This window comes from Mercenaria mercenaria, chromosome 7, assembly GCF_021730395.1.
Source record: "Mercenaria mercenaria strain notata chromosome 7, MADL_Memer_1, whole genome shotgun sequence".
NCBI lineage: Eukaryota > Metazoa > Mollusca > Bivalvia > Venerida > Veneridae > Mercenaria > Mercenaria mercenaria.
In genome coordinates, this window is record NC_069367.1 from 77,605,199 (window position 1) to 77,632,705 (window position 27,507).

Genomic DNA, 27,507 nt, shown 5'->3' on the forward strand with positions numbered 1-27,507 from the left:
AAGTTCACTGGAAAAATGACCATCAACAGCGACTTTCTGGAGCGGTTGGACAGGAAAGATTTGACCCATTTGGTAATTTGTGGGTTGACACCAAGGCTTTGTAGTTTATAAATTAGTCTAATGTGATCGACCTTGTCAAACGCCTTGGAGAAGTCCATGACAATAACATCTGTTTGTTGACCCTGTTCAGTGTTATTGTAAAGTTCCTGAGTGAAATTAATGAGCAGTGTCTCACAACTGTGACCTGATCTAAAGCCGTGCTGGAACTGGCTAAGTAGCTTATGCTTGTCAAAATAGGTCATAAGATTGGAAACAACAATGTGTTCAAGGAGTTTGGAAGCAATGCAAGTTAGGGAAATTGGGCGATAGTTACTAGGTTTAGACTTGGGACCTTTTTTAAATACGGGGGCTACGGTGGCTTTTTTCCAATCACTGGGTACTAGGCCAGATTCGAGAGATAACCTGTATATATGGGCAAGTACAGGAGCAATTTCATGGTGGAGTTCTTTTAGGATGCGTGGGGATAATTCATCAGGTCCTGAGGCTTTATGTGGGGATAGGCCATAGAGCAGTTTTTCCACACCTTCAGTGGTGACCTGGATCTTATTCATCATGGAGACTGGGGATGAGAGGACGTTGGAACATATATGCTTCAGACTAAGGGGCTGGGGAGGGGAAAAGACAGATTCAAATTGTTTGTTTAAGATAGTAGCCTTTTGGATGGGGTCTGTGTAGGTAAGACCATCTGATTTAAGGGGGCAATGCCGACATTTTCTTTTTTGTTGTGCTTGATGAAGCTGTAAAACTTTTTGTTTTTACCAGGTTGTGAGTCATGGTCAAATATGACACTTTCCATATATGACCAGTATTGGGCTCTTATTTGCTTCTGGATAGAAGACTTAAGGGATTTGAATCTTTGTTGGCGGCTGAGGAGGGAGATTTGTGTAGTTTCTGGTACAGTTTATCACGCTTATGTATAAGCCTGATAATTCTCGGGGTTAACCATGGCAAGTCGGCACGGGGTTTAGACATTTTAGATGGAATGTGTTTTGACTGGGATTCATTAAGGCAGTCCTTGAATGAATTCCACGCTACTTCAGGGTCTGAATGGTTTTCGGTGAAAAAGCTAGCACCAAAAGCCTTCATGTCAGATTTTAGCCCTTCCCAATTAGCCTTCGTGTAGAGTTTTATAGGGCGTCTAGGTTGGGTTGGGCGGCCCCTATTAAGATTCAATTCATGAAATATAATATCATGATCCGAGGTGGCTAGACTCGGTAGGGATTTAACCAAGTGAACATGGGATGGATGGTTTGTAAAGAAGAGATCAAGGGTGTTGGATAACCTAGTTGGGATCTTAACTATTTGTTCAAGATTATAATGGGAATATCTTTCAATAAATTCTTCATAAAAGGATCTGTTTTTACAAGTTTGTTTAGGGGACTCTTTTGACCAGTCAATGTCGGGGAGATTGAAGTCTCCAAGTAGCCATACTATGCTGCCCTTGGGTATTTTACTTAGGGATAACCAGAGTTGGGATAGGGAGTCGGCATCTAACTCTTGGGGTTTATAGTAGGCTCCGACAAAGATATCTTTAAGGCCAGTGATGGTAATTTTGGCCCAGGTTATGTTGCATGAAGTCTTGAGGTCTGGTTGTTCTTGGCTGATCAGTGAGTTAGATATAGCTATCATCACTCCTCCACCTTGACCTTCACTCCTGTCATCCCTATATACCTTATAATTAAGATTATAAATAATCTTATATGTAACAATGAATAATGTCGTTATATATTTGAAAGCTTTCTATTCAATAGAAATCCCTTTTTGACACAGCCCCGGCAATAAAACTTCTGTTTTCAAGTTTCGATTAACGATTAGTACATGTGTGATAAGTTATGAAGATATCGGAATTCATTCAATGCATAACTTATTGTATTTTCTGACACCTTGCAGGCGCGTAGCTACCTATACGCCAGTACGCCCTTGAATCCATATAATTTTGCCATTTTTTTTATTTTTTATTTCTTTTTTTACATCTTTATCCTAGATCTAGACTGGATGTGTTCCAGTTTAAGTAATTAGTGTACTATATATATAGGTGTTAGTTTTAGAACATGTCCATGGCCGTAGCGAGAGACTAAATTTTACCGAGGCAACTGAGTACGCACATTTGTTCATGGTTGTTGGGTAAATTTGAGCGGTAAGGCAAAGGGACGACAGTCAGATGGGTTAGTTAGGGAGGTTGTGTCCAACACTCTCTCCCATAGGAAGGTTTGTGGGGGATCCCCCAAGAAAAGTAGATAGTTTGATAAAAACACACTTTGTTGCGCTGTTGTTACAATTAAAAGAAAAAACATTACCCGTTTACTCCGCGATCTACCCCGAGTACTTATACCGATTTGTGGTTCGTTTGTAATGTGTCTCTCTTGCGATGGAGGTCACAAGACCTACTTTTTGGGAGGTGTATGAAGAATATTCTTCTTGATGACGCTTATTCGAGTAAAATTAAATGTAAAAATGTTCAAACCATTTTCCCTATTAAATTCCGTCTAATGTTGCTCTCATGCTGAAAAGGATAATAAGTTTTCTCTAAAAAGGTTCTTCTTTCATACAATGACTAGGTGGATATCATTATAACTCACAACAGAGATAAGTGCAAAATGCGTATCAAATCATCAATACATTATTTGTGACGTTAACTTAGAATTAAACCTCATTAGGTTGAAAAAGAACATTCAAATATATATTAATTGATGATTACAGCATAAATGAAGTTCCATCAATTGATCATGAAACCACATAACCCCGCGGCATTACCTATCGTCTGCATATAACGCTTCAACAGTAACTTAGCGCTTCATATTCTTCAAAGTTAGTGAAAATAAACCGCACGGTTGTCCCATCAATGATATTTTGATAAAATGAAATACATATGATATAAACTAAAATGATAAATAATTAAGTTTCAAGTGATTTTGCTTTTGGCACCAACAAATTCGTCGGTTTATTTTGAATCTAAACCATGCTTTGAAATCAGATTAGGGTTGGAAAAAAAAGAATTTTTATTGTAGGAAAGTAAACATAAAATCGCCAGAAAACGTAGGATGTAAACTTTTCTTGTGGATTTTTTTTGCTCCGGTTGTAAGTGCCCAAGTACAAAATGACGATGCGAAGTGCGCGAATTTCAATTCGGAATCCGAATGTTACACGCATGAAAAATGCAATCCTTGTGAATGTTTGGTAATAACTATTTGGTACGTTTTAACACGCCTATTTTATTACATATATAGGGTGTCAAAGCGTAGCGCAACCAGTTCTGAAGCTATTCAGCGGGAGGATGTGAAAAAGGGAATCCACTTCCCTTTGTGCAGGTCAGTTGAATCTCCCCAAGGGTGAAGATTCTGGGAAAAGAAAGCGACTGGTCAGTATGACCGGAGTAGATCTATAATGCACATGGCAGGCACGTAACTCAACATACTAACATACGCACAGACACATCGTCATTTTTCGACAATAAAATATAAAAAAAAAGAAAATCAATAAATAAAATTTAAAGGCTGAAGAGATGAGGTGTAAGATGAAATAAGGATTCAGAGACTTTTTGTCACGCATTTAATGTTAAACTGCGATAGATGTATACATTACATCCTGCCGTAGCGGTCACCTACAGGTATTAATTAAGGAGCTATTCTAGTATCATAACTTTTTATTATTATAAAATACTCGTACAGTTTTGAAGGAATGGTAAGTATAAACGTGCAACAAGAAGTTTCTGTCTCTTAATATCATTAGAAAGCAGCTGTCAACAGCTTTTTTTCTCATTTTGTTTTACAAATGCAATGACGCTGCAGCTTATGTGCATATAACATAGTAATGTGATCCAAGCAACTGAAACGCAAAATACTTCGTTTGCAGCATTCATTTCGCTATTTACATTTGAAAGCAATTTATCCATTGTATTGTAAAAACATTTTTCTGTATTTAGCCGCAATGTTTCGATTATGATACAAATGTATCTGATATGATATACTGTCATTTTTACACAGTAAACATATTTTGACCGCCATTATGTCTGATAAATCTTTTGAAGATTACTAAAATTTCTTCATTGACGTGTCTGAATGATGAAAGGATCATGAAAGGATATCAAATTATGTTTATCTGTCATCCACTTTTTGCAATAGTGGTAAAACTTATTTTGACATAAACCAGTATGGTATCATCTACATTTGAGCACGGTGAACATTTACAGTGAAATTAAAGTGCGCGACTACAATAGAAATTATTATATGAATCACAATTGTGTAATATTTACTAAGCTATAGGATTAGGAGTACCAAAATCTGCATAAGGTAAATATAAAACATTTATTTTGACCGTATCCCGTAGTTTCAGATATGTATATTAAACCGAATGTTTTATCACTCACTGAACTAGCTTATAAATAACATTAAAAAGTGGAACATTTTAATTGAACGACTGAAAAATCGAGATCTTATTTTTTTTAACATGTCCTCGTAAGTAGGAGTCCGAAATAGATGCAATAATTTACGCAATGATTTGTAACAGTTTTTATTGAGGGGAGCAGATTGAGATATGTGGTATTTAAGATCAAACAAAGTAGTCAAGCTACAGCCCTGTATTTACTTCTGAAATTTACAAATCTACAAAAATACAGTTTACTAATATATGCGCAAACGCTGGCACTAGCTTCATACCCTCGCCTGATCTTATCATTGCTTCTTTCGATCTTTTATCCCCCATTTTTAGGCTTTGATTGCAAATGTTACTTAGCGCAATGAGCAGAGCGAGTGTACAACGCTACGCACCCGGGGAGACATCTAAAGGCTGGTATTTTCAGATGATGATGAGCCTGGGGAATATTGAAAACACTAATCTGAAATGCGCACTTTGAACAACCGTAGTACGATACTGAAATATCTCACATACGTCACACAGTTACAAGTGACGTCGTAGATATATGCTATAGTTTGTTCCATAGTTTTTATAACACATCTTTTCGAATAATACTTTCCAAACCGAGATCAGATTCTTGAAGAACGGCTGGTAATTCATACAGCTAAGGCAAAACAAAACTTGGTTACCAAAAATAGTCGCCTTGAAAAAAATCCACTGAGGCAACTGAGGCAGAAAAAATCGACCGAGGCAGAGGAGGCAGAAAAATTGACCGAGGCAAGTGCCTCGGTTGCCTCAGTTGTCGCTACGGCCATGCATGTCTGGGTATTGGTGGTGGTATTATTGTTTTGTTTTTTAATGTTTAAGGTGTTACTTTCCAGAGTTCCAAATTTCAAATAGATGTTATAAAAATGTTTTAATACTGTTTTAATACTGCAAGTTATTAATTTACGAATTCATCCACAAGGATTCCAGCGGTTTCCATTCCTGAATTACACACAATACATCCAAGGGGACAACTGTCACGGCCATAGACTGTCTATACTCTACTTTTTATCATTAAAAACAACATAATAAAATTATTTAAAACTTATTAAAATCCGCTATAAACTTTACACGCACGATGCAGCTATAGGTAATTTAACAGAAATTTGTTTGACAACACTCACTGTTCACTATTAAAGATTTTTCTATTCTGTTTTTGGTATCTTCTGCCCAAATATAAATTACATTTATTTACTACAAAAACGAAATAGCTATTTACGATCGCGCTGTATGAAATTTTACAGGTAATTTTTTTAAAAACAAGATCTGTCGGAGGACAGCAACGCTCGACTATTCAACAGCCTTGTCAATTGAATGAATATAAAAGTCAATAAAAGGGGCATAATTTTGTAAAAATGGGAAAAAGGGTTATGGAACCTTCGCAGAGCTTATCAGCTCATAAAGTGAACAAGTGCGTGAAGTTTCAATCCTTTCCCATAAGTGGATACTGAAATACCAGCTTACATACAAAAACTTAACCAAAAACTGCTAAGTCGAAAAAGGGGCATAATTTTGAAAAAATGCAAAGTAGAGTTAAGGGACCTACACAGTGCATGTCAGATCTTGACAGTGAACAAGTGTGTGAAGTTTCAATCCATTCCCATTAGTGGGTACTGAGATACCAGCTTACATACAAAGCCTTAACCAAGAATTTCTATGTCGAAAAGGGGACATAATTTTGTAAAAAAGCAAAATGGAGTTATGGAACCTGTCCAATGTAGGTCAGTTTATCACAGTGAATAAGTGTGTGAAATTTCAATCCATTCCCACAAGTGGTTACTGAGATACCAGCTTACATACAAAACCTTAACCAAGAATTTCTAAGTCGAAAAGGGGACATAATTTAGTAAAAATGCAAAATAGAGTTATGGAACCTGTGCAGTGTAGGTCAGTTTATCATAGTGAATAAGTGTGTGAAGTTTCAATCCATTCCCACAAGTGGTTACTGAGATACCAGCTTACATACAAAACCTTAACCAGGAATTTCTAAGTTGAAAAAGGGGCATAATTTTGTAAAAAAGCAAAACAGAGTTATGGAACCTGTGCAATGTAGGTCAGTTTATCACAGTGAATAAGTGTGTGGAGTTTCAATCCATTCCCACAAGTGGTTACTGAGATACCAGCTTACATACAAAACCTTAACCATATCGGGACGCGGACGCCGACGCGGACGCGGACGCCGACGCATGGGTGAGTCCAATAGCTCTACTATTCTTTGAATAGTCGAGCTAAAAATCGGTTGTTTCTATTTATTTTTGCTTAACATTCTGCTATTATCTTATCAAAATTGCCTTCAATTTTCTAGCGGTGCTGAAAGTTTCAGGTGATAATATTAAATAATGAATACATTATCACTGTGTAAGTAACGCCTAAATTTTGCGGTGTGTACTTCATCACTACTGGACTTGCCTACGGTTGCCGGTGTCCCGGACTGTGCGCTTGTATGCCACCATAGGTCCCTAACACATACACAAAAGAATGCTTTTAATGTTTGTTTTGTAATGTTCTTAATTGTGTCCTTCAAAACGTTATTTTGAGGCCATTTATATTAGTTCTATTTAGATTAAAGATTATACTGTTTAAAATTTGCTAAAATTGAGTAAAATTCGATAAAATTGGTAAATTTTGATAAAATCAGAATCGGCCTTTGCCGAAAAATGTCAACACAAAGACTCGGATTTCTGACTTTTATTTGTACCAAAATATCTTTAAAATTCTGTTCTAAAATTAAAGTTAAAAATAATTTAGTTAAAACCGATGACCATCTTTGCCGAAATGTAAAGTGGGTGCGAGCTTTTGTCTCCTAATTTTTAAAATCATGGTCTGAAATTGGGTTATATATGGCTTAAAATTTGTATTGGTTTATAAGGTTTCTTCAATAAGAGCTACCATAAATTGTAAAATTTTAATCGGTAATATCAACAATAAGAGCTTGAAATATTATATAATTTTCTGCAAACGATTTTTTCGCCGGGGGCTCTGCCCTGGACCCGATAGGGACCTAAGCGGTCCCCATACCCCTCACCTTTTTGGTGAATCCTCTTTTCTTTAGGCCTTCCTACGCGCCTGCCTTAGGAACTCATCTGTAGATTACTGTTATTGTTTCTATTTCATCAGCACTGTCAGTTCAATCACCAATCATTTTCGCTCTTCGTTCCAAAAAAAAAAAAAAAAAATACCACATTAAGTGCTACCGCAATATACATACGGTATGATATATCATTGAATGTACAAAACTGATCATCAAACAAAATTTCTTAAAACGTCGTTTTTCTACGGACCTGCAGCTGAAGAAAATATCATGTGCAGATTATTGTATACCATTATTCATACTTATAGTTGAAAGATAGGAATGTCAGTGGCAGGAAAAATTCTCCTTTTGGTCAGTGAGCATTATGTATTGTAAAAATTACCCTTGGTATGTGTAGCATGCTGAGACTTTGAGATTTCAAACTTTACACATATACGAGACCGTCAATGATAACACTATATATACCAATGGCCTCGACAAACAGAAACTTTCGTTTTTGTGTTACAACTTTTTTGTTTGTGTAATTCTAAAAGCGATAGTTTACAAAGGTAAGACGCTTATTAAAATACAGCAAATCATAGAAGGTTCTATAGAACTATAAGTATCAAAATAATGTGCTTCAGGTTACATATTCTGGTGACAATTTTCTACAGGATATATCTGTCCGTAACGTGAACATCTAATTTTATTAAGTTGTTTTTGTTGTTGTTGTTGTTGTTGTTGTGTTTTTTTTGCATAGGACTATAAACTAAATATTGTTTTGTTGTTGTTTCCATGTGTTTAGTTGATGTCTCACGATCTCCATATTTTGACAAATGCTAATAAACCCGTGCAGCCGCAGCATTATCATTTTATTAGAACCGTCGTAAACTACAAATATTTCGGACATGTACAACACATGTCGTAGCCAATGCTTTGTTGAAACATTTGTGTAACATGAATTTTTATACATGGCGATAGCTGAACAAAAACCGTGCGAAAATAGCATGAACATTCCGTGTTAAGATAATTGCACGAGTTAGCTATGATCTAGGCTTGTTTAAACAGTATTAACAACGTACTGGAGTTAGATGCTTGTGACCTTTTCTTTGATGTGTGGTAGATTATATCAATCAGATAAAGTACTAGTATTATGATTTATGTGGTCTCTAAATTTGACAAATATTTCATAAAATATGTTAAAATATGTTAAAATATCGCGGCTTTGCAATATTTATTACTGTTGACATCAATAATTGCATTACTAGTAGACAGCTGATTATATAAACATCGTAGGAGGTAATGAACATTAAAAATGCAGCCGTTTTGCAAATTCAGCTCAGTTATTTGAGAGGTATTTTTATCTACTTTACTTTTGGCAGACCAAAAACTCTGTATTTTATTGCTAAGCTGTTGGAGTGAAGTTAGAGGTATGCAACTTATTTCTTTCCCTTAACCAAGAGGAAGCCTCGAGAGACATGCAAACTTTGGCCTTTTAACAATAATAAGCACCTATGTCTGATGAAGATGAATAAGCCCGATACCCTAAATTAAACGGTATTAAAAATGCATTATATGCAATGTAAATATCAACTTTTTACTCGAACTAACCGCTCTTTGGCGGAGACAAATATAAGTTAGTGCGAATATTTACAAAATACATGAATAAAACATAGCTGAAAAATATAATTATTGCATTTCAAAAAAAACAACTAAGGTACTGGCTTTGTGAATGAACAAGTATTGTTCAATCAGTAGTGTTATATGGCCAAATAAAACGAACTGATTTGGCCGACAACCTTCTCTTTTTTTTCGCTAGAAATTTAGTGTAAAGTTTATTTTCTATCAAAAATCTTAAAGTACTGCTGCACCTATACAGGAAATAATTAAGATTATTCGATAGCTTTTATTGATATGATAAATACCAGAATGTTGAAGAATTTAAAAAGAATTGGCTTAATTATGAAATCGAACATAATCCCCAAACAGGGCACAGGAACCGTGTGAATCCCGCTGAAATACCAGTGTCTGTTCGGGTGCCCATACCTGCACCCTATAAATAATATAATATAATAATATAAGCAAGTTCATTGAAAATAAGTATTCATGCCGGATTTAAGTTGCAAGTCGTAAATTTCAGTTTACCGGTATTAGAGATTTTCAACTTACTTCGACGCGGACTGTGGACAGCGGACTGCGTACTTACAGTAAGGGTTTTCTCAAAATATTTAAAGGTTCGCAAGAAAGAAAACATACTTATGATATATATGTTTCTTTTACCTATATATCTTCATTGTAGAAATAAGTATATTGTGATATAATTATACAATACATACGTTTGAAAATATATGAATAGTGAACAGGCTACATTTAACATACGTAATCGCAAATTTCAGATGTCATCTAAATACTCAGTCGCATTTTACTTGCCGTTAGCATGTTCTTCAAATATCCGTATGCTTTAACATTTTGTTTTGATATCGAGACATTTCTGGCGTTACCTATCTTTCGTGCGACTCGAACTACACGATATGTGAAGTTCGAACCCACGTATTCTCGGCTTCACACATCCGGGTATTTTGGTCGATAAGAGTTACGCGCCCCTTGACGACTGGGTTAAACAAATGCCATTTTCGCTGTATAGTACTGTTAAGACCGGAAGATATCTATTGATTTTCTCAATATATTGGACGATTCTGAAATAATAAATATGCCAAATACTTGCTGTGCCGTTGGTTGTAGTAACCACGGCAGAATGCTAAAGAAATTATCGTTTTTCACATTTCCAAATGATGAAGAACGGAGGGAAAAGTGGATCAGTGCTGTGAAACAAGTAAATTCAGATGGTACAAAATGGCTACCTAGCAAATACACAGTATTATGCAGCGACCATTTCATTCAAGGTATTTTTATTTATTTTTTTTTTCAGTTTAAGGTTAGATGTAATTAAATGGGTGTAGTTATTTCATAGCTATTATTAGAATCACTGCCATCTGATTGTATGAACTGTAACTGTGTAATATTTCTCCTGTTTCTGTTGTTAAAGAAATGTCATTTCAAATTTAAAAAAATGTATGACAATGCAATCTTTTTGCTTTATCATAAAGTTCGAAAAACTGTATTTCCAACATTACGGCGAATGAAATAAATAAATTATCATACTATATTCATAGATGATCTACAGACAGTACAGTACATGTTTTTATATCTGCTGTTACAGTATTCATACTTTTTTCCATTTCTCTCTAGGGAAACCCAACAGAGACCCGGCACATCCGGATTTTGTACCTTCATTATTCGGGTATGTAAAGACGACACCAAAGGAGACCGACGCAAAATTGAAAAGATTCGCTAGTGCTGTTAAACGCAAAATAGCTTTCAGCACTCCCATTCCTGCTAAACGTCAGCGGAAAGTATTATCCCCTTTGGTAGAGAATGTAGAAGAAGTATACTTCGCAACACCTCTGAATTCAAAAACTGGATACGATAGAGACATCAACAATACTGAACGCTACCAGTATGACTTTGAAATAAACAGTCTTAGAACAGAGAAAGACAACCTAAAATCTGAAAATAATCACCTGAAGGAGGAAGTTAAATGTGCTAACTTGAGTTATAAAAGTGTAGTTGATGATGATGACAGGTGTAAATTTTACACTGGGTTGTCATGGGAAACATTCTTGGTTACATTTCAGTTTTTAGCCTCTTTTGTGAAGGCAGCCCCAATTAACAGAAAGGTGGTTTTAGAGGATCAGCTTTTTATGACATTATTTAAACTAAGACATGACATGGCTTTTGAGATTTTTGCTGATTTGAAGGATGTTTCAGTGGCTACTGTTAGTAATATATTTTGGAAGTGGATAAACTTGATACATGCTAAATCAAATTTTCTGATAAAATGGCCAGAACGGGAAACTCTGGTTGCCACACTACCCGTTCCTTTCAAAATGAAATTTATGAGACATACCTCAGTTATTGACTGTTTTGAAATATTCATCGAAAGGCCTAAAAATTTGAAGGCACGTGCAAAATGTTACTCGATTTACAAGAAACACAGCACAGTTAAAGTGTTTATAGTATGGAAGTTTGCGGGTGTCCGACCACAGTTGGTGGTTCAAAATGCCTCATGAGGGTCCCGTGCTCAGTTTGGGGTTCGCTACGGGGTATAATCTCACCCCAAGTGTTTTACGTGTGTGATTGAAATTCGACATACCGCTCACACGTAGTCCCTAGCTAAAGAGCTATATGGGTAGAATACGATGTACTATTAATCGTATAAGACAAGCTGGTTCTCACTGAATGAGTTTTAAATATATTTACGGGTTAAAGTCTGTAAAAAGTGTATCATATACCCCCAGCCTGGGTTAGTTTTTTACACTTAAAATCAAGTAGGATTGACTGATTTTACCAGGAAAACAATATCCTGACGCAAAAGTGCTTTCGACCCGAAGGTCTTCTTCCGTTGCTATAAAATCTGAATCCTAAGTTGTATGAGATATTTTCAGTATATATCAAATATCGGTACTTTATGAGGGTTCCGATTTATTATAGCCTTTTCTACAATTAGTTATATAGGTGTAGGTGCATATAACTATTTACGCTGGTGTTGCTTAAGGTTTATATAATTTTGAAGGGTAGGTTCCTTCCCTCTAGATTAAATTTCTAGAGCAAGCCTAATAATGGCTTGTATGCACATGCACTTTAAATAAATGCACTTAAGATAAATCAGGGTAGGTTCCTGAATACCCAGAAAAAAGAAAATTTCTGGGATAATTTGTAATCACTATAAGCGAGGTAGGTTCTCGTATAAATATAGTGAGTTGGAGAATAAACAAATTACAAAAAAATAACGTTTTAAGAAACGTTAGAGATTTATTCCGTAGGTAAGTATTTCTAGAACAATAAAATGCCAAGTATGTCTGGCAAATGCACTGTTCTACTGAATCAATAAGACTGTGAGGCTATTTTAAGTATTTCTTGCGGACACCACATAAATCGATATTAGTGATGTATTATTAGTCATGGTGAGATTTTTTCTTTCAAGATCATATGGTATAAATGCAGACTAATTGATGTATTAGATGAACACCCGTGACGGTGATTCTCAAAGGCGGCCGCCACTGATAGACTAATTGATCAGTCGTTGTTTCGTAAGTGTATACTGGTGAAAGGATTTCAAGAATTCTTTCTAAGGCGCGTTAGATTAAATAAATAACATTCGCCTAATCAAATTATCCCACGTGAAACGTCTATATTGCGTTAATTTTCAGCAAACTTTGTATGTTACGGCTTTCGGATTAACATATTAAATATTGTTGAACAGTCTATTGGGTAATAAGACAATCCTGAGTAAACTTTGTAATGCACTAGCATATGACAAGACCCGTAAATTTAATTGTTTTCTTTGGAAGATTTATATGTGTTTGTCAAACTATTTAGATTCACTTGTTTATGTTTTATACCACCAACAAAATATATTTCGCCCCGTCTCTATATTATGTTTATTAGTTTAATTAATCTAGAGATGTTTTTACACCCAATTAGTTTGTTTCATTTTAGCATGTCTTTAAATAATCTATCTCCGTTTTCATGTTTAAATTATTTTGTCTTTTTTTAGTTTAATATTTCTTCGTTCTTTTCACATAATAATTTGTTTAATATTCAGACTTTATTTATTCCGAACTATTTTCTTTGTCCATTCAGATCTTATTCATTCATTCATTCATTCATTCATTTATTTATTTATTTATTTATTTGTTTGTTTATTTATTTGTTTATTTGTTTATTTGTTTCTTTATTTAATTATTTACTTATTTATTTATTAATTTGATTACGTATTTATTTATTTACTTATTTATTTATTTATTTATTTCTGGACTGTTTATCAAGGTCTGGACTATGTTTTCAGTATTTTATTGTGTGACAATATCCTGAGAGGCCCACTTTCGATCTGTGTGGGTAGCCCTGAAAAGGGCTGGGTAAGAAATCTCAGTTTCTGGCGGCTATTTTTGTGGCGTCTGTTGCGCCATTGTTTCCTTCAGAGTCCTGGCTATCAAAGCAACCATTGTCGTCATATTTTCGTCCTGCTTTTCTTGGATCATTTTCGCCATATCACTGACCAAGTCTTTTTCTTCCGGAGGGTTGTTTTCTCTTTCCTTGGCTTCCATTTCGAGCGCCTGTAGATGTATGTCAATAATTTCCCTACATTTAGTCTTCGTTTCTTCTAAAACCTCATCGTTTTACTAAAGAGAACCTCCTTATTCGGTGCAAGATGGCAGTTTGTCGGTCATGGTAAGAAAAATCGTTTCTCAAGTGACTTTTGGAAGTACGTCTTCCAGTCTCTGGCAAGGCGTTGGTCATCGATCGCTTTTGCAACCACTTTTCCTCTGTCCGTGCCATCATGGTTTAAGAGTTCTGGCGGAGTAGCCTTAGGAAGATGCAGTCCAAGGTCTCTGGAGTAAGGTGTCGGTCTACCTCTACGGCTAGCGTTGCCTCTGGCTCTGAACGAACGTCTTTGCGAGTGCATTTTAATCAGTTGTTTGTAAGATGTTTGAACAAACAAGATAATTACTCCTTTTAAAAGTAAACTTGTCTTGTATGTTCCATCCCGATTGGTCAACGTGATTAGCCAATCAGAGCATATCTTTGGTATCTGATCTCAGTTTTCTGCCCTAGCTTAAAAATCATTGGATAACACAGTAGGGAATATCCGTCAATATCCCTTTTATCATATTATCCAGATGTTAATGTGCCAAAATAGGCGGAGACACATTTTTAATTCATTAAATTCATGTTTCTTATTAACTTTAATTTCTTTTCCCTTTCTATTAAAATTAAAAAGTTTTATTGAACTTTTTAAACATATTAAAGTAGTATGTAGTTAAGAAGGTTATAAGCATCAATTCTATACCGTTTTTGTAATATCACTAAAATAGCATTTAGGAATAGGCATGTGCTCATTATGTATGATATTTAAATATAGTATCGAATAAATATATAGGTTAATAATTTTTGTCCGTAATAAGCAGACTTTATCAATTCAGTCACTTATACTTCACTTTGAATAAAATCGCATTTTGAAAGGTTTAAACACATTTTTCGTTTTATTCCCTTTTCATCTTTTCGTTGATTATGATTTATTTAGTTTTTAATCAGATTTCATTTTTATTGTTTAAGTTGTTCGTATTTTATTAATTGTGTTCCACAGAAATGAGTCAATACTTTGTTAATTTGTTTATGTTTCATTTCAATCAATCAATCAATCAATCAATCAACCAAACAGTCAGTCAGTCAATCACTTCATCACTCAGTCAAGCAGTCAGTGAAGGATCATTCATTTATGCTCGAACAAGCACTTGATGATTGTTTATTTCATATATCATCCTTATTCATTCAATCAATCAATCAATCAAACACATGATTAATCAGTCGGTTAGGCTTTAATCAATCATCATTTTTTCATTTAGATATTAAATGCGTAAGCAGAAATGCAGGTGTCACTGCAGTGTGTAACCGTTTAGTTCATTCACATAATGTCATTTGTTGGTATTTGTTCGTTCTTACATCAGCAACTCAATCCGTCAGTCAATCAACTAATCAATCAGCAAATCAACCCATTTATCAATCAGTCTATTAGTCGTTTAAGTAATTTCTCTTCATTCCGTTTTTTAAACACATTAACAAAATGCTCATTTATTCAGTAAATCAGTAGATTTAATATATATGTATATATATTCAATCAATCAGTCAGTACTCATTCAGTCAATCAATCAGCCCTCGTATTAGAGTCTAAAAAGTCAACCACCAGGTCTGCATCATACAGAGTCGATCAATAGATAAATAAATCAATCACTCAAGAAGTCAGTCAGTAAGACAATCATCAATCAGTCAGTTACACCATTGATTGATCAGTCAATCAATCAATCAGTCATTCAATCGGTAAACAAGTCAGTCACTGATCTGTTTCCTAGAGATTATTTATATGCTATCTTTTGAAATAATACTTATCAGTTGTTCTAAGTCATCTGAATCTGACTGTGTATCAGATAATTTCGCTCTTACTAGAGAGTCTTTTAAATTTTTCTCTCTTTTGAATGCGATCATTGGTTTATCTGGGAAGACATTTTTTAAGTATGGATCCTTCTCAATTATTTCCCAGTGTTTGATCAAGCTCGCCCGTAATCCGTATACGTGCGGGTTGTATTTTGTGACAAGTATTGGGGGTATGACTTTTTTGATCGATTTCGATTTCGCTTTAAGATATTCTTGTCTGTCAGAATGGTTTATTTGTTCATATATTGAATTAAATTCGTGCTTGCTGTACCCTCTACTCATAATTTTTCTTTAAATAGTTGCGCTCTAATTTCGTAATCTTCTTTATTTGTAGAGGTTCTCACGAAACGTAAGAGTTCGCCCTTGATTAGGCCGGTAAATACATTTTCTGGGTGTGACGATTGACGGTGTATGTATTGGAACTTATCACTCGGTTTTGTATACGGTTTAAAGTCTAATATGTTCTCAGAGTTGAAGCGTTTTCCTTTAAACACAATGACGTCTAAGAAGATGCCTTCTGTGTAAGACACGTTATATTTGAATTTAAGGGTGTTGTGTAGCTTATTTGCATTTTCAAAGAAGTATTTCGCCTCGTGTATGCTTCCCGTAAATATAGCAAATACGTCATCTCTAAATCTTAACCACGTAAATATTTTACCGTTGGCCATATTAAGTATTTTTTTTCTCAAGTTGATATATGACAATGTCGCAAATATTTGGAGAGGCGCGATGGCCCATGGCTACGCCTCTGCACTGATAGAAATTTTCTCCATTGAATTTAAAATTGTTGCATTTAATAGATAATTCTAACAGTTTCGTGAAGGACTCCAATGACGGTCTTTTAATACCTTTAATCATTGTGTATTTACTGTCGTTTTGTGACAGTGTGCGTCTAACTAAGTCAACCGCTTCGTCATGTATAATGTTCGTATACATACTTTCGTAGTCGAGGGTGATTATTAAGGAGTCTTTAGGTACTCTGATTTTTTCAATTTTTCTAATAAAATCGGATGTGTCCTTAATATAGGTCTCCTGTTGAAGCACGAATGGTTGCAGAAAGTGATCAACAAATTGAGATATTTTTTCAACAGGACACTCATTTGCCGATATAATTGGTCTTCCTTTAGTGGGTGGGTCTGTATGTATTTTGTTTAATAAATAAAGTTCTGCTGTTTTCGTAGGATTGTAAGTTGGATTTAGGTAATAGAACTGTTTTTCAGAAATTTCGTTTTTCCTGACAAGTTCTATAAGTACGTTATGTACTTCTTTGATAATTGAGGGTGTAATATCCCTCGTCATTTTTGTGTAGTGTACACTAGAATTTAATTGTCTCATTCCTTCCGTTATATATTTTTCTCTACTAAAAATGACAGTAGAATTTCCTTTGTCGCTCAACGCTAGCCGTAGAGGTAGACCGACACCTTACTCCAGAGACCTTGGACTGCATCTTCCTAAGGCTACTCCGCCAGAACTCTTAAACCATGATGGCACAGACAGAGGAAAAGTGGTTGCAAAAGCGATCGATGACCAACGCCTTGCCAGAGACTGGAAGACGTACTTCCAAAAGTCACTTGAGAAACGATTTTTCTTACCACGACCGACAAACTGCCATCTTGCACCGAATAAGGAGGTTCTCTTTAGTAAAATCGATGAGGTTTTGGAAGAAACGAAGACTAAATGTAGGGAAATTATTGACCTACATCTACAGGCGTTCGAAATGGAAGCCAAGGAAAGAGAAAACAACCCTCCGGAAGAAAAAGACTTGGTCAGTGATATGGCGAAAATGATCCAAGAAAAGCAGGACGAAAATATGACGACAATGGTTGCTTTGATAGCCAGGACTCTGATGGAAACAATGGCGCAACAGACGCCACAAAAATAGCCGCCAGAAACTGAGATTTCTTACCCAGCCCTTTTCAGGGCTACCCACACAGATCGAAAGTGGGCCTCTCAGGATATTGTCACACAATAAAATACTGAAAACATAGTCCAGACCTTGATAAACAGTCCAGAAATAAATAAATAAATAAATAAATAAATAAATAAATAAATAGATAAATACGTAATCAAATAAATAAGTAAATAAAGAAACAAATAAACAAATAAATAAATCAATAAACAAATAAATAAATAAATAAATAAATAAATAAATAAATGAATGAATGAATAAGATCTGAATGGACAAAGAAAAAAGGTCGGAATAAATAAAGTCTGACTATTAAACAAAAGCTAAAATGATTATATAAAAAGAACGAAGAAATATTAAACTAAAAAAAGACAAAATAATTTAAACATGAAAACGGAGATAGATTATTTAAAGGCATGCTAAAATGAAACAAACGAATTTGGTGTAAAAACATCTCTAGATTAATTAAACCATTAAACATAATATAGAGACAGGGCGAAATATATTTTGTTGGTGGTATAAAACATAAACAAGTGAATCTAAATAGTTTGACAAACACATATAAATCTTCCAAAGAAAACAATTAAATTTACGGGTTTTGTAATATGCTAGTGCATTACAAAGTTTACTCAGGATTGTCTTATTACCCAATAGACTGTTCAACAATATTTAATATGTTAATCCGAAAGCCGTAACATACAAAGTTTGCTGAAAATTAACGCAGTATAGACGTTTCACGTGGGATAACTTGATTAGGCGAATTTTATTTATTTAATCAACCGCGCCTTAGAAAGAATTCTTGAAATCCTTTCACTAGTATACACTTACGAAACAACGACTGATCAATTATCAGTGGCGGCCGCCTTTGAGAATCACCGTCACGGGTGTTCATCTAATACACCAATTAGTCTGCATTTATACCATATGATCTTGAAAGAAAAAATCTCACCATGACTAATAATACATCACTAATATCGATTTATGTGGTGTCCGCAAGAAATACTTAAAATAGCCTCACAGTCTTATTGATTCAGTAGAACAGTGCATTTGCCAGACATACTTGGCATTTTATTGTTCTAGAAAGACTTACTTACGGAATAAATCTCTAACGTTTCATAAAACGTTGTTTTTTTTTTGTAATTTGTTTATTCTCCAACTCACTATATTTATACGAGAACCTACCTCGCTTATAGTGATTACAAATTATCCCAGAAATTTTCTTTTTTCTGGGTATTCAGGAACCTACCCTGATTTATCTTAAGTGCATTTATTTATAGTGCATGTGCATACAAGCCATTATTAGGCTTGCTCTAGAAATTTAATCTAGAGGGAAGGAACCTACCCTTCAAAATTATATAAACCTTACGCAACACCAGCGTAAATAGTTATATGCACTTACACCTATATAACTAATTTTAACCGCAAATATATTTAAAACTCATTCAGTGAGAACCAGCTTGTCTTATACGATTAATAATACATCGTATTCTACCCATATAGCTCTTTAGCTAGGGACTACGTGTGAGCGGTATGCCGAATTTCAATCACACACGTAAAACACTTGGGGTGAGATTAAACCCCGTGGGGCAACCCCAAACTGGGCACGGGACCCTCATGAGGCATTTTGAACCACCAACTGTGGTCGGACACCCGCAAACCCCCATACTATGCATGGGGGTGCAGGGTCTCTGATGTTGAAATTGTCAGAAGTTCCGGTTTCATTGACACAAAGTACCACTTACCCAACGATCAGATTTTAGCCGACAGAGGATTTACGCTTTAGGATGATTTTGCCGCAGCTTGCTGCGCAGAACTTATTATACCATCATTTACAAAGGGTAAGAAACAATTGTCAGCCCAAGAAGTTGAGACATCACGGAAAATTAGCAGTGTCAGAATACATATTGAGAGAGTTATAGGTCTGATGAAACACAGATTTAAAATGTTACAAGGAACACTTCCAATTACTTTGATAAAATCTCCAAATGATGAGGCTGATGGTAAGGATTTAGCTAGAATTGATAAACTGTTGCGTTTCTGTGCTATCCTGGTAAATATGGGTGATGGGATCATTTACAATGAAAAAGAATAAAGAACTACATCTGAAATATGTCAGAATTTTATAATTCATTGTGATGCAAAAGTGAACATTTTCACAGCAAATACATTTTCAGGGTTTCTGTGATTATTCTATGTTTTAACATAACAGAAATAACACACACGTGTTAATGTCATGCTTAACAATTTGTACCTTCTATCATGATGTGGCTCATTTTCCAGTAAGCTGTGAAAATTGTGTCTTTTTATCACTTAAATCTTTAAACAAAGTTTCCTATTAATTGATTGCTATAATTTATCCTCAGTGAGGGTAGTGTGTCATTTTTCACCAAAATAATTTCACTTTTGCATTAAAGTTAATTGCTTTTTATGGGATTTTTTCTTGCATCTAGGACACAGCCAGAACCCTTTTGGTTCTCTCTTCAGTTTCAAGCAATGCAAATGGAACCATTGCACTGAACAGTCAGGATTGTCACATCCAACATATTTTTGGTCATCTTCTGGTTTTTGGCACAAACAGTAAAGCTTCAATGGCTGTTCAGCATCTTTTTCACACTCATAAGTTTTAGAATTTCCATGTGCATGTTTGCGGTAAAATGCATGAAAGGTACATTAAATCACATTTTTCAAGCATCTTTGTTATAAATTCATCATCGCGCTGTACATGTGTCACAAACACAAACTTAGGAGCCCAGACTACAAAATCACAACATTGTAAACATACATCTGTAACTGTACTTGACTGAAATATTTATGTTATTTATACTTATTGTTCTAAATGTAGCAGTCTGCATTTGTCAAAAAGGCCTGTAAGTCATTGTCTTTAGCTGAAAAAGGGCATTTTACTTCAACTATTCTTTTGCCGTGACAGTCACACGACATTATACTGTCTGCACTCGCGCCTAAGTAAGGTCTCTCCTTGGAGATCTGGAACCCTTCCTTTTTCATGTGAATATTGACATGTCCCGGATTTGAAAAATTTAGGACTTGTTTGTAAGACTTTAGACCAGATTCCTCATGTTCATTTCCCCACTCAATTGCTTCTGTCTGAAGCGGAGTTTTTCTTGGATTACAAATTTGATCAACAGCACATTTCGAAGGGTTGTTTGGGTCTGTCCGGATAATAGCATGCACTGTTGATGAAGTGATCCTTCCTGTCCGCTGCTCATGCCACACCATGTTTGAGCTCTGGCCTGCTGTAGTAATGTTTTCAAAGTTTATTTCTTCATCTGTCAATTTCATGTCATTTAGAATATTCTCACATTTTTTCCAAGCTCAGCAGGTTGTAATAGTAAATTTTCTTCTTTGTATAGAGATGTTAGGGGTAAGGGAAGTTTAGGGTCACGTTTAGGTTTTTTTGACCAGTGAAAATCATCAGAATAACCACTGAAACAACTAAGCAAAACCGGTTTATTTTTTAAGTTTTTTAGGGACGAAAAGAAGTTGTGTTTTTCCTCTTCAGTTGCCTGCTGATAAATAATTTTCCTTTTTCTGTTGCGGTGTTTTGCCTTATTTATTGCTTTCTCAGTGAAGAAATTGATTTTTGATATTGTGATGGTTTGACAAAGGCCTTCAGTAATGCATGTTGACTATTAGATGGCTTGTATGATAATACTGTCTCAACCCAACCAGACTTGAAGTAATTATGGGCTTCCAGACTCTTGTAGTTTTTCATGCTGTCTCTTGTGTAGACACCTGCAAAATTTTAGCTTGTTAAATCTCTTAAGAACAAGTGAATGAAGTATTGCCATGCAATACAAAGTCCCCTACTGGAAGGCACCTTATTGTTTCTACTGCAGTATAACATAATGAATTGATATATGTCAATGATGTATAAACAATATTGTACTATATATACAATATGTTATAACAAAACACTTGGATTAAAATTTGCATACATGAAAAACCTATAGTTGCTTTCATATGTATCTATTTTGGCCAATTATGAAAAAGTTATCATATAAGTTATCTATAGTAACAACAAAGGGAAATTAATAACAAAAAATTAAAAAATGAAATCTATTAAAAAAAATATATTACAAGTCCGCACAAAACAAACTCTTTACCAGGTAGAGATAGGTCAAAATACATCTAAAAATTCAATGTAACATGCATGTTGTACCACAGAAAAGTGGTCTCGATTTTTCCCTACGGTCAGTAATAAAAAAAGTAACAATATAATCTATTTATAGTAAAAACAAAGGGAGGTAATTCTTAAAAAATATTGTGCCTCATGGCAATGAACGTTTGTGCCAAGTTACATCAAAATCTATCCATGCATGGAGAAGAAATGCTCTGGACAAAGTCATTCTTAAATGTAACATTTGACCTCTAAGTATGACCTTGACCTTAAACCTAGAGACCTGGTCCTTGCGCCTGACAATCCATCTCATAGTGGTGAACATTTGTGCCAAGTTTCATCAAAATCTCTCCATGCATGAAGAAGAAATGCTCCAGACATAGTCATTTTTGTATCTGACCTTTGGCCTCTGAGTGTGACCTTGACCTTAGACTTAGGGCCCGGGTTTTGCACATGACATGTTGTTTCATCCAGGGAAATATTTATGCCAACTGATTTTTCAATCATGCCTTGCATGACAAAGTTGTAGACCAGACAGGAAAAAAATCCTACTGACCTTTGATCTCAGTGTGACCTTGACCTTTAAGCCAGGTTTCTGGGTGTTGCGCATGACACGTCAGCTCATCATGGGAAACATCTGTGCCAAGTAATATTAAAATTCCTTCATGGATGGCAGAGTTATGGACCGGACAGGAAAAAAGGCCTGTTGACATTTGACCTCCAATTGTGACCTTGACCTTTGAGCTAGGGGTCTGGGTCTTGCACATGACATGTCGTCTCCTCATGGGAAACATTTGTGCCAAGTGATATTAAAATTCTTTAATGAATGACAGAGTTATGTACCCGACACGAAGCAGACCCTGTTATTGCCATGTTAACATTAAACTGCTAAGTTGACATTGATCTTTGAGCTAGGGGTCTGAAAGTTGGGCATGACACATAATATAATATTAAAATCCCTTCATGGATGGGAGAGTTATGGACCGGACAGGAGAAAAGCCCTGTTGACCTTTGACCTCCAATTGTGACCTTGACCTTTGAGATAGGGATCCAGGTCTTGCGCATCACACGTCGTCTCATCATGGGGAACATTTGTGCCAAGTAATATTAAAATCCCTTCATGGATGACAGAGTTATGGACCGGACAAGAAATTGCGGACGGACGGACGGGCGGAAGGACGGACAGAATGACGGAAAAGCGCATTCCTATAGTCCCCGAAACTGGTTTTCAACCAGTAGGGGACTAATAAAAGTATGTGTTTGCAAACATTTTAGAATGAATGTCATAAAAGTTAATCTTTTACTCAAAGTCAAATCTCACCAATTATTGATTTAATCTTGCATGTAATATTTTGTGATTGCTCGTTGATCAGGCAGCACATTGGGGGGTGTTCCTGTTTGTCGTTTCCATTGTTAATTTGAGCTACTCCACGTGCTGTATGACATGTGTTAAAACAACACAACAATTAACAACGGCTGTCATTAAATGGCAATTTATGCGAAATGAGATGATAAAGATCAAGTTTAATTGTACTGGTATGTTTTTAAGTAGAAGAAAGATTCCTTTAACTTCATACCATTACACTCTTATACAATAGTTAAGTTTTTAATTTATCACCAATCAACCGTGATGCCTAAGGTATATTATGTTCGCCGCTTTCTGCGCGCGTATCAAGTGATAATTAAATATTAAATAAAAGAACAATTACTTAAACATATTAATGTTGATAACATCTAAAGACTAAAAAAATACTTTAGAAATACTTAAGTAGATTTTTGTAGCTCTGGTGCGATTTCGTCTAGACTAGATGTATAATGAACATAGTCTGTCTATACAATATACTTACTAAACGTTTATTGTAACAGTAAGTTTTTTGCTCATTTATAATACTTCACCTTAAATAATATGTTCATGCATTAAAAAACTACAATTTGAAACATGGATTTGAAGATAACCGCGACTCCAATAATCAAAGCCTTGAGATGTCTGGTGGTTGCGGGTTTTGCTAGAGTTGTTTTCATTTTAAATGCAAATCTATAAATATACATGTGTAAGAAACAAATACTAATGTGCCTCATATCTAAGATAAACTCTGCCTGACCTTACATGAACAGCTGCAAGTCAGTGATGTAACCATGAGCTGGAATACCTAATCATTGACAGATCTTATAAAATCTAAATGGCCAGTGTGAATGGATAGTGGATGAATAAGAACTACTTGATCATTGACAATTCATCCGCATTGTTCATGAATGGGACTACTTTGTGTAGCACATGAACATCCTTTGGATGTGATTTGGATCAAATAAAGATACTACATGATTGTCAGAAATACACTTAACTTTGGTAGCGGGATAAACCCGCAACCAAAAACAGTTTGGTTTTAATTTGTGTTCGTCCATACGATTCCTAAACTTGTTTTCCTAGCAACAAGATAAGAAAAAAGCAGTACAAAATATTATTGTGAAAAAAATAATTCAGCATTCTGAACAAAATGAAAGTCCGTTTAATTTTTGTTGCATAGTATAAATACAATGTTCTGGTAGACTTCTGTATGGAAAAAGTCATTGTCTTTCATTACTTTTGATAATTGTAGAATGTTCCATAAGATAGAAGTTTTAATGAAATAAGATAGAAGTTTTTATGAAATATCTTGAATGATTTCGTTCAACATTTTGTCTACACATACAGGAAGTCCTCATACATATATCTTTCATCCCCGTCACCCCGTTACCATAATTTAGCGACAACGTCCTGAATTAGTTATGTATCAGCATGTTTGAAAATAAAAAAAGAACAGAATATCTAAAAAAAAAAATATTCAGCATTCTGAATAAAATGAAAGTCCGTTTATTTTTTGTTGCATAGTATAAATACAATGTTCTGGTAGACTTCTGTATGGAAAAAGTCATTGTCTTTCATTACTTTTGATAACTGTAGAATGTTCCATAAGATAGAAGTTTTAATGAAATATCTTGAATGATTTCGTTCAACATTTTGTCTACACATACAGGAAGTTCTCATACATATATCTTTCATCCCCGTCACCCCGTTACCATAATTTAGCGACAATGTCCTGAATTAGTTATATATCAGCATGTTTGAAAATAAAAAAAGAATAGAATATCTGAAACATTACCATAATTTAGCGGCAACATCCTGAATCAGTTACGTATCAGCATGTTTGAAAATAATAAAAAAAAGGTATAGCCACTTCGTATTTATAAACATAATCTGATATCAGATTTTAAAAAATGATCAAGACAGGCTCGGTCTTGATGACTGAGGTCACGCAAAGACATTTTCATTTTGACATTTTGAGTCATACTTTAGACAATGGAACATTTTCATTGATATCAAAATGGCATGTTAGTTTAAGTTTTAAATTCATGACTATTTTCAAGTAACTATTCAGTAAGGATTGTTATATCTCAGCTGGAATTTAATCTTTAATTACCTTTAAAACTTGCTGTAAAAATCTCAATTAAAACCCAGCTGAGACCGGAGATTGTTTTTTACGCGTCCAAGGTCAAAGTTTCGATCATATTCCAAAATGTTTTATGGCCAGTCATGCATAGAATTGTCAACAAAATCAAATGTTGACCTAGTCAACCCCAGTGGCACTATCTGACCAATTCTGTGTGGTCATCTGATACAACCAGCTTAGTAGTCGAGACTAGCCTTTTATCATTATTGACAAAGCCTTTTTAGTCAAGTACCTTTTCGAACATATGCATATATATATATGTATGGTATGAGTAGATACTCTGCTTCAGGGAACTTGAACAAAGATTTAAACTCATGAAAACTCAAGGTCTATATTGGTTTAAAACTCATAATGTAGCCATCATGTATATCAAGATAGGGTGGCCGGGAAAACTGAATGAATTCAGTACCGTATAAAACTGAATTGTAGGGTTTGAAATGGTTAATAATATATTATAGCACGTGTGCCATTTTTTTTTACTGCGGTGCGTTAAAATGTCATGCATCTTATCGTGCATATTCAAAATTGTGCGTCGTACAGTACGTAGCAGTTCAGCGTCGCGAGTACAATAATACGAAACACCATGTTTCCATAAACACTATATACATTCTTTGATACCAAATATTCAATTATTATAATAAGTAATCACTTGTAACATATGTTGCTGTGATCCCCTACGCTTAAGGGGCAGCCTGAGCTAAAATAGGCGAACCTCTTGCGGCGCAGGGGAAGAGTGTCTGTCTTCTCACCAGGAGGTCCTTGGTTCAAATCCTGGGTTATAGGGTATGTTGATCGTTGAATCAACAGCCATTTTCACTGCTAGCGAATACTGGCTAGGACTTCGCGAACTTGACAGCAAACATATAAATAAGTTGCAGCACTTCTAATAAAAAAGAACAAGCTTGATACAGATCCTCTAGCTTCTTGTTCATAAATACGGTAGTCCAAAGATTTGAACAGATGCATTAAACAAAAAGCAATATAAAAGGTATAAAAGGGTAAACAATTTATGCTCCCACGCTGTAAAGAATACTTGTAAGACAAAATATATCGGCAATTCATATACAGTAAGACGGATATTAATAAATTTTATAACTGCCTTTCTCAGATATTTTAAATGGAAACAGTATTACGGCATTAAAACCGGATGCTAAATATGCCACTGTTCAGTTATGCATAACTTCCTCATATACAGTTTGAGAAAACCCCTATAGTAAGCCCGCAGTCCGTGGTCCGCAGTACGTGTCGAAGTAAGTTGAAAATCTCTATTAGGCCGTTTGTATACCGAATGAATTACCATAAGTAAATTTAAAATAAAGAAATAAATGATATCAATAATTTAGAATAATTAACGAAATGTAAATAAATATATACATGTTGTTTATGATATAAAGACTTTAGAAGAGTTAACGAAATGCAAATAAAGTGGAAAAAGTATACTTATTCGAACAAAATTTGTTCAGTACGTTCATATTGCTTTTCTCTGAGCGGGTTCAAACGATTTTTTTAACAATATAGACTTTGAAATATAGCTGTAGTGATGTCATCTGTTAACATATTGCATTAACCGTTGTGAATTCTTTATAGATCTAATACTGACAAATATTTCCGGAAAAAGCAGTGCATATATAAGCACCGCTTGAAGTTGAAAGTTTGTAAAATGAATATATATTGATAGATTATAAATAAACTGTGTATTTTGAGTGATACTCCTGAATATTATAATAATTTCAATTCAATAGTTCTATTATCAAACATTTTATTAACATGGCAACAACGAAATGGCGAAACGATACGCCGGACAAGATATTTGAAAACATAGATACATAATTATCGTCTTGTGAAGATGAAAACATATATAATTGGTAATTAATTAATTATCAACATAATTATTTCACACACGAGCTTAAAATGACGAAAACATGTGTTAAGTCAGTGATAATGATTTAAACCTTGGTGTGTATGTACTACGAGTTGTATACAGGTTAACTGGGGAACTGCAGAAAATTGCGAAGGATACACACTCCGGTAAAATTCTAATTGTGTGTGAGATATGTGTATGACTAGAACCTGCAAACCGGGGAATAAATTTCTATCGCTCAGAATAGGCTCAAATTTCGAGAGATGACTAAATTCAATGTCAGGATTAACGTGGCATTGTTAGATTGAACTGGGGAATTCTCCGGTTCGTAGCGTATCCCCGGTTTGTTGGAGCGTATTCATACGAAATTACCCAGTTGGCTATGTTCACACACGCACACACACACACACACACACACACACACACACACACATGTAAACGCAACCAATCGGGGATTTAAGTTATAAACCTACCAACTGGGACTTCTTTATTTCTGCAGCTGCAGCCATCATATTTCTATCAACTCTTATTCTTATCATTTTTAAATTATACGAGGCTTAAGATTAAAGCTATCTTCAACTGTTAAGAAATGAG

General features: G+C 34.9%; 3 protein-coding genes across 4 annotated transcripts in view; all 3 read left to right on the top strand.

Annotated features, from left to right (window-relative positions):
* The window catches only part of LOC128558676 (uncharacterized), a 61,941-nt gene that overhangs the window by 13,113 nt on the left and 21,321 nt on the right, over nucleotides 1-27,507 (top strand). The gene's annotated exons all lie outside the window — the stretch shown is intronic.
* LOC128558675 (short-chain collagen C4-like) overlaps nucleotides 4,077-27,507 on the top strand; it is a 72,271-nt gene continuing 48,840 nt past the window's right edge. Inside the window, exon 1 of the mRNA XM_053548704.1 lies at nucleotides 4,077-4,349. The gene's annotated coding sequence lies outside the window, so the exon portion shown is untranslated. The remainder of the gene's footprint in view (nucleotides 4,350-27,507) is intronic.
* Nucleotides 5,914-11,619, top strand: LOC123539670 (THAP domain-containing protein 6-like). The gene is made up of 2 exons (XM_045324389.2): nucleotides 5,914-10,371; nucleotides 10,718-11,619. The coding sequence occupies exons 1-2, from the start codon at nucleotides 10,179-10,181 to the stop codon at nucleotides 11,596-11,598; spliced, it is 1,074 nt and encodes a 357-aa protein (XP_045180324.2). The 5' UTR covers nucleotides 5,914-10,178; the 3' UTR covers nucleotides 11,599-11,619.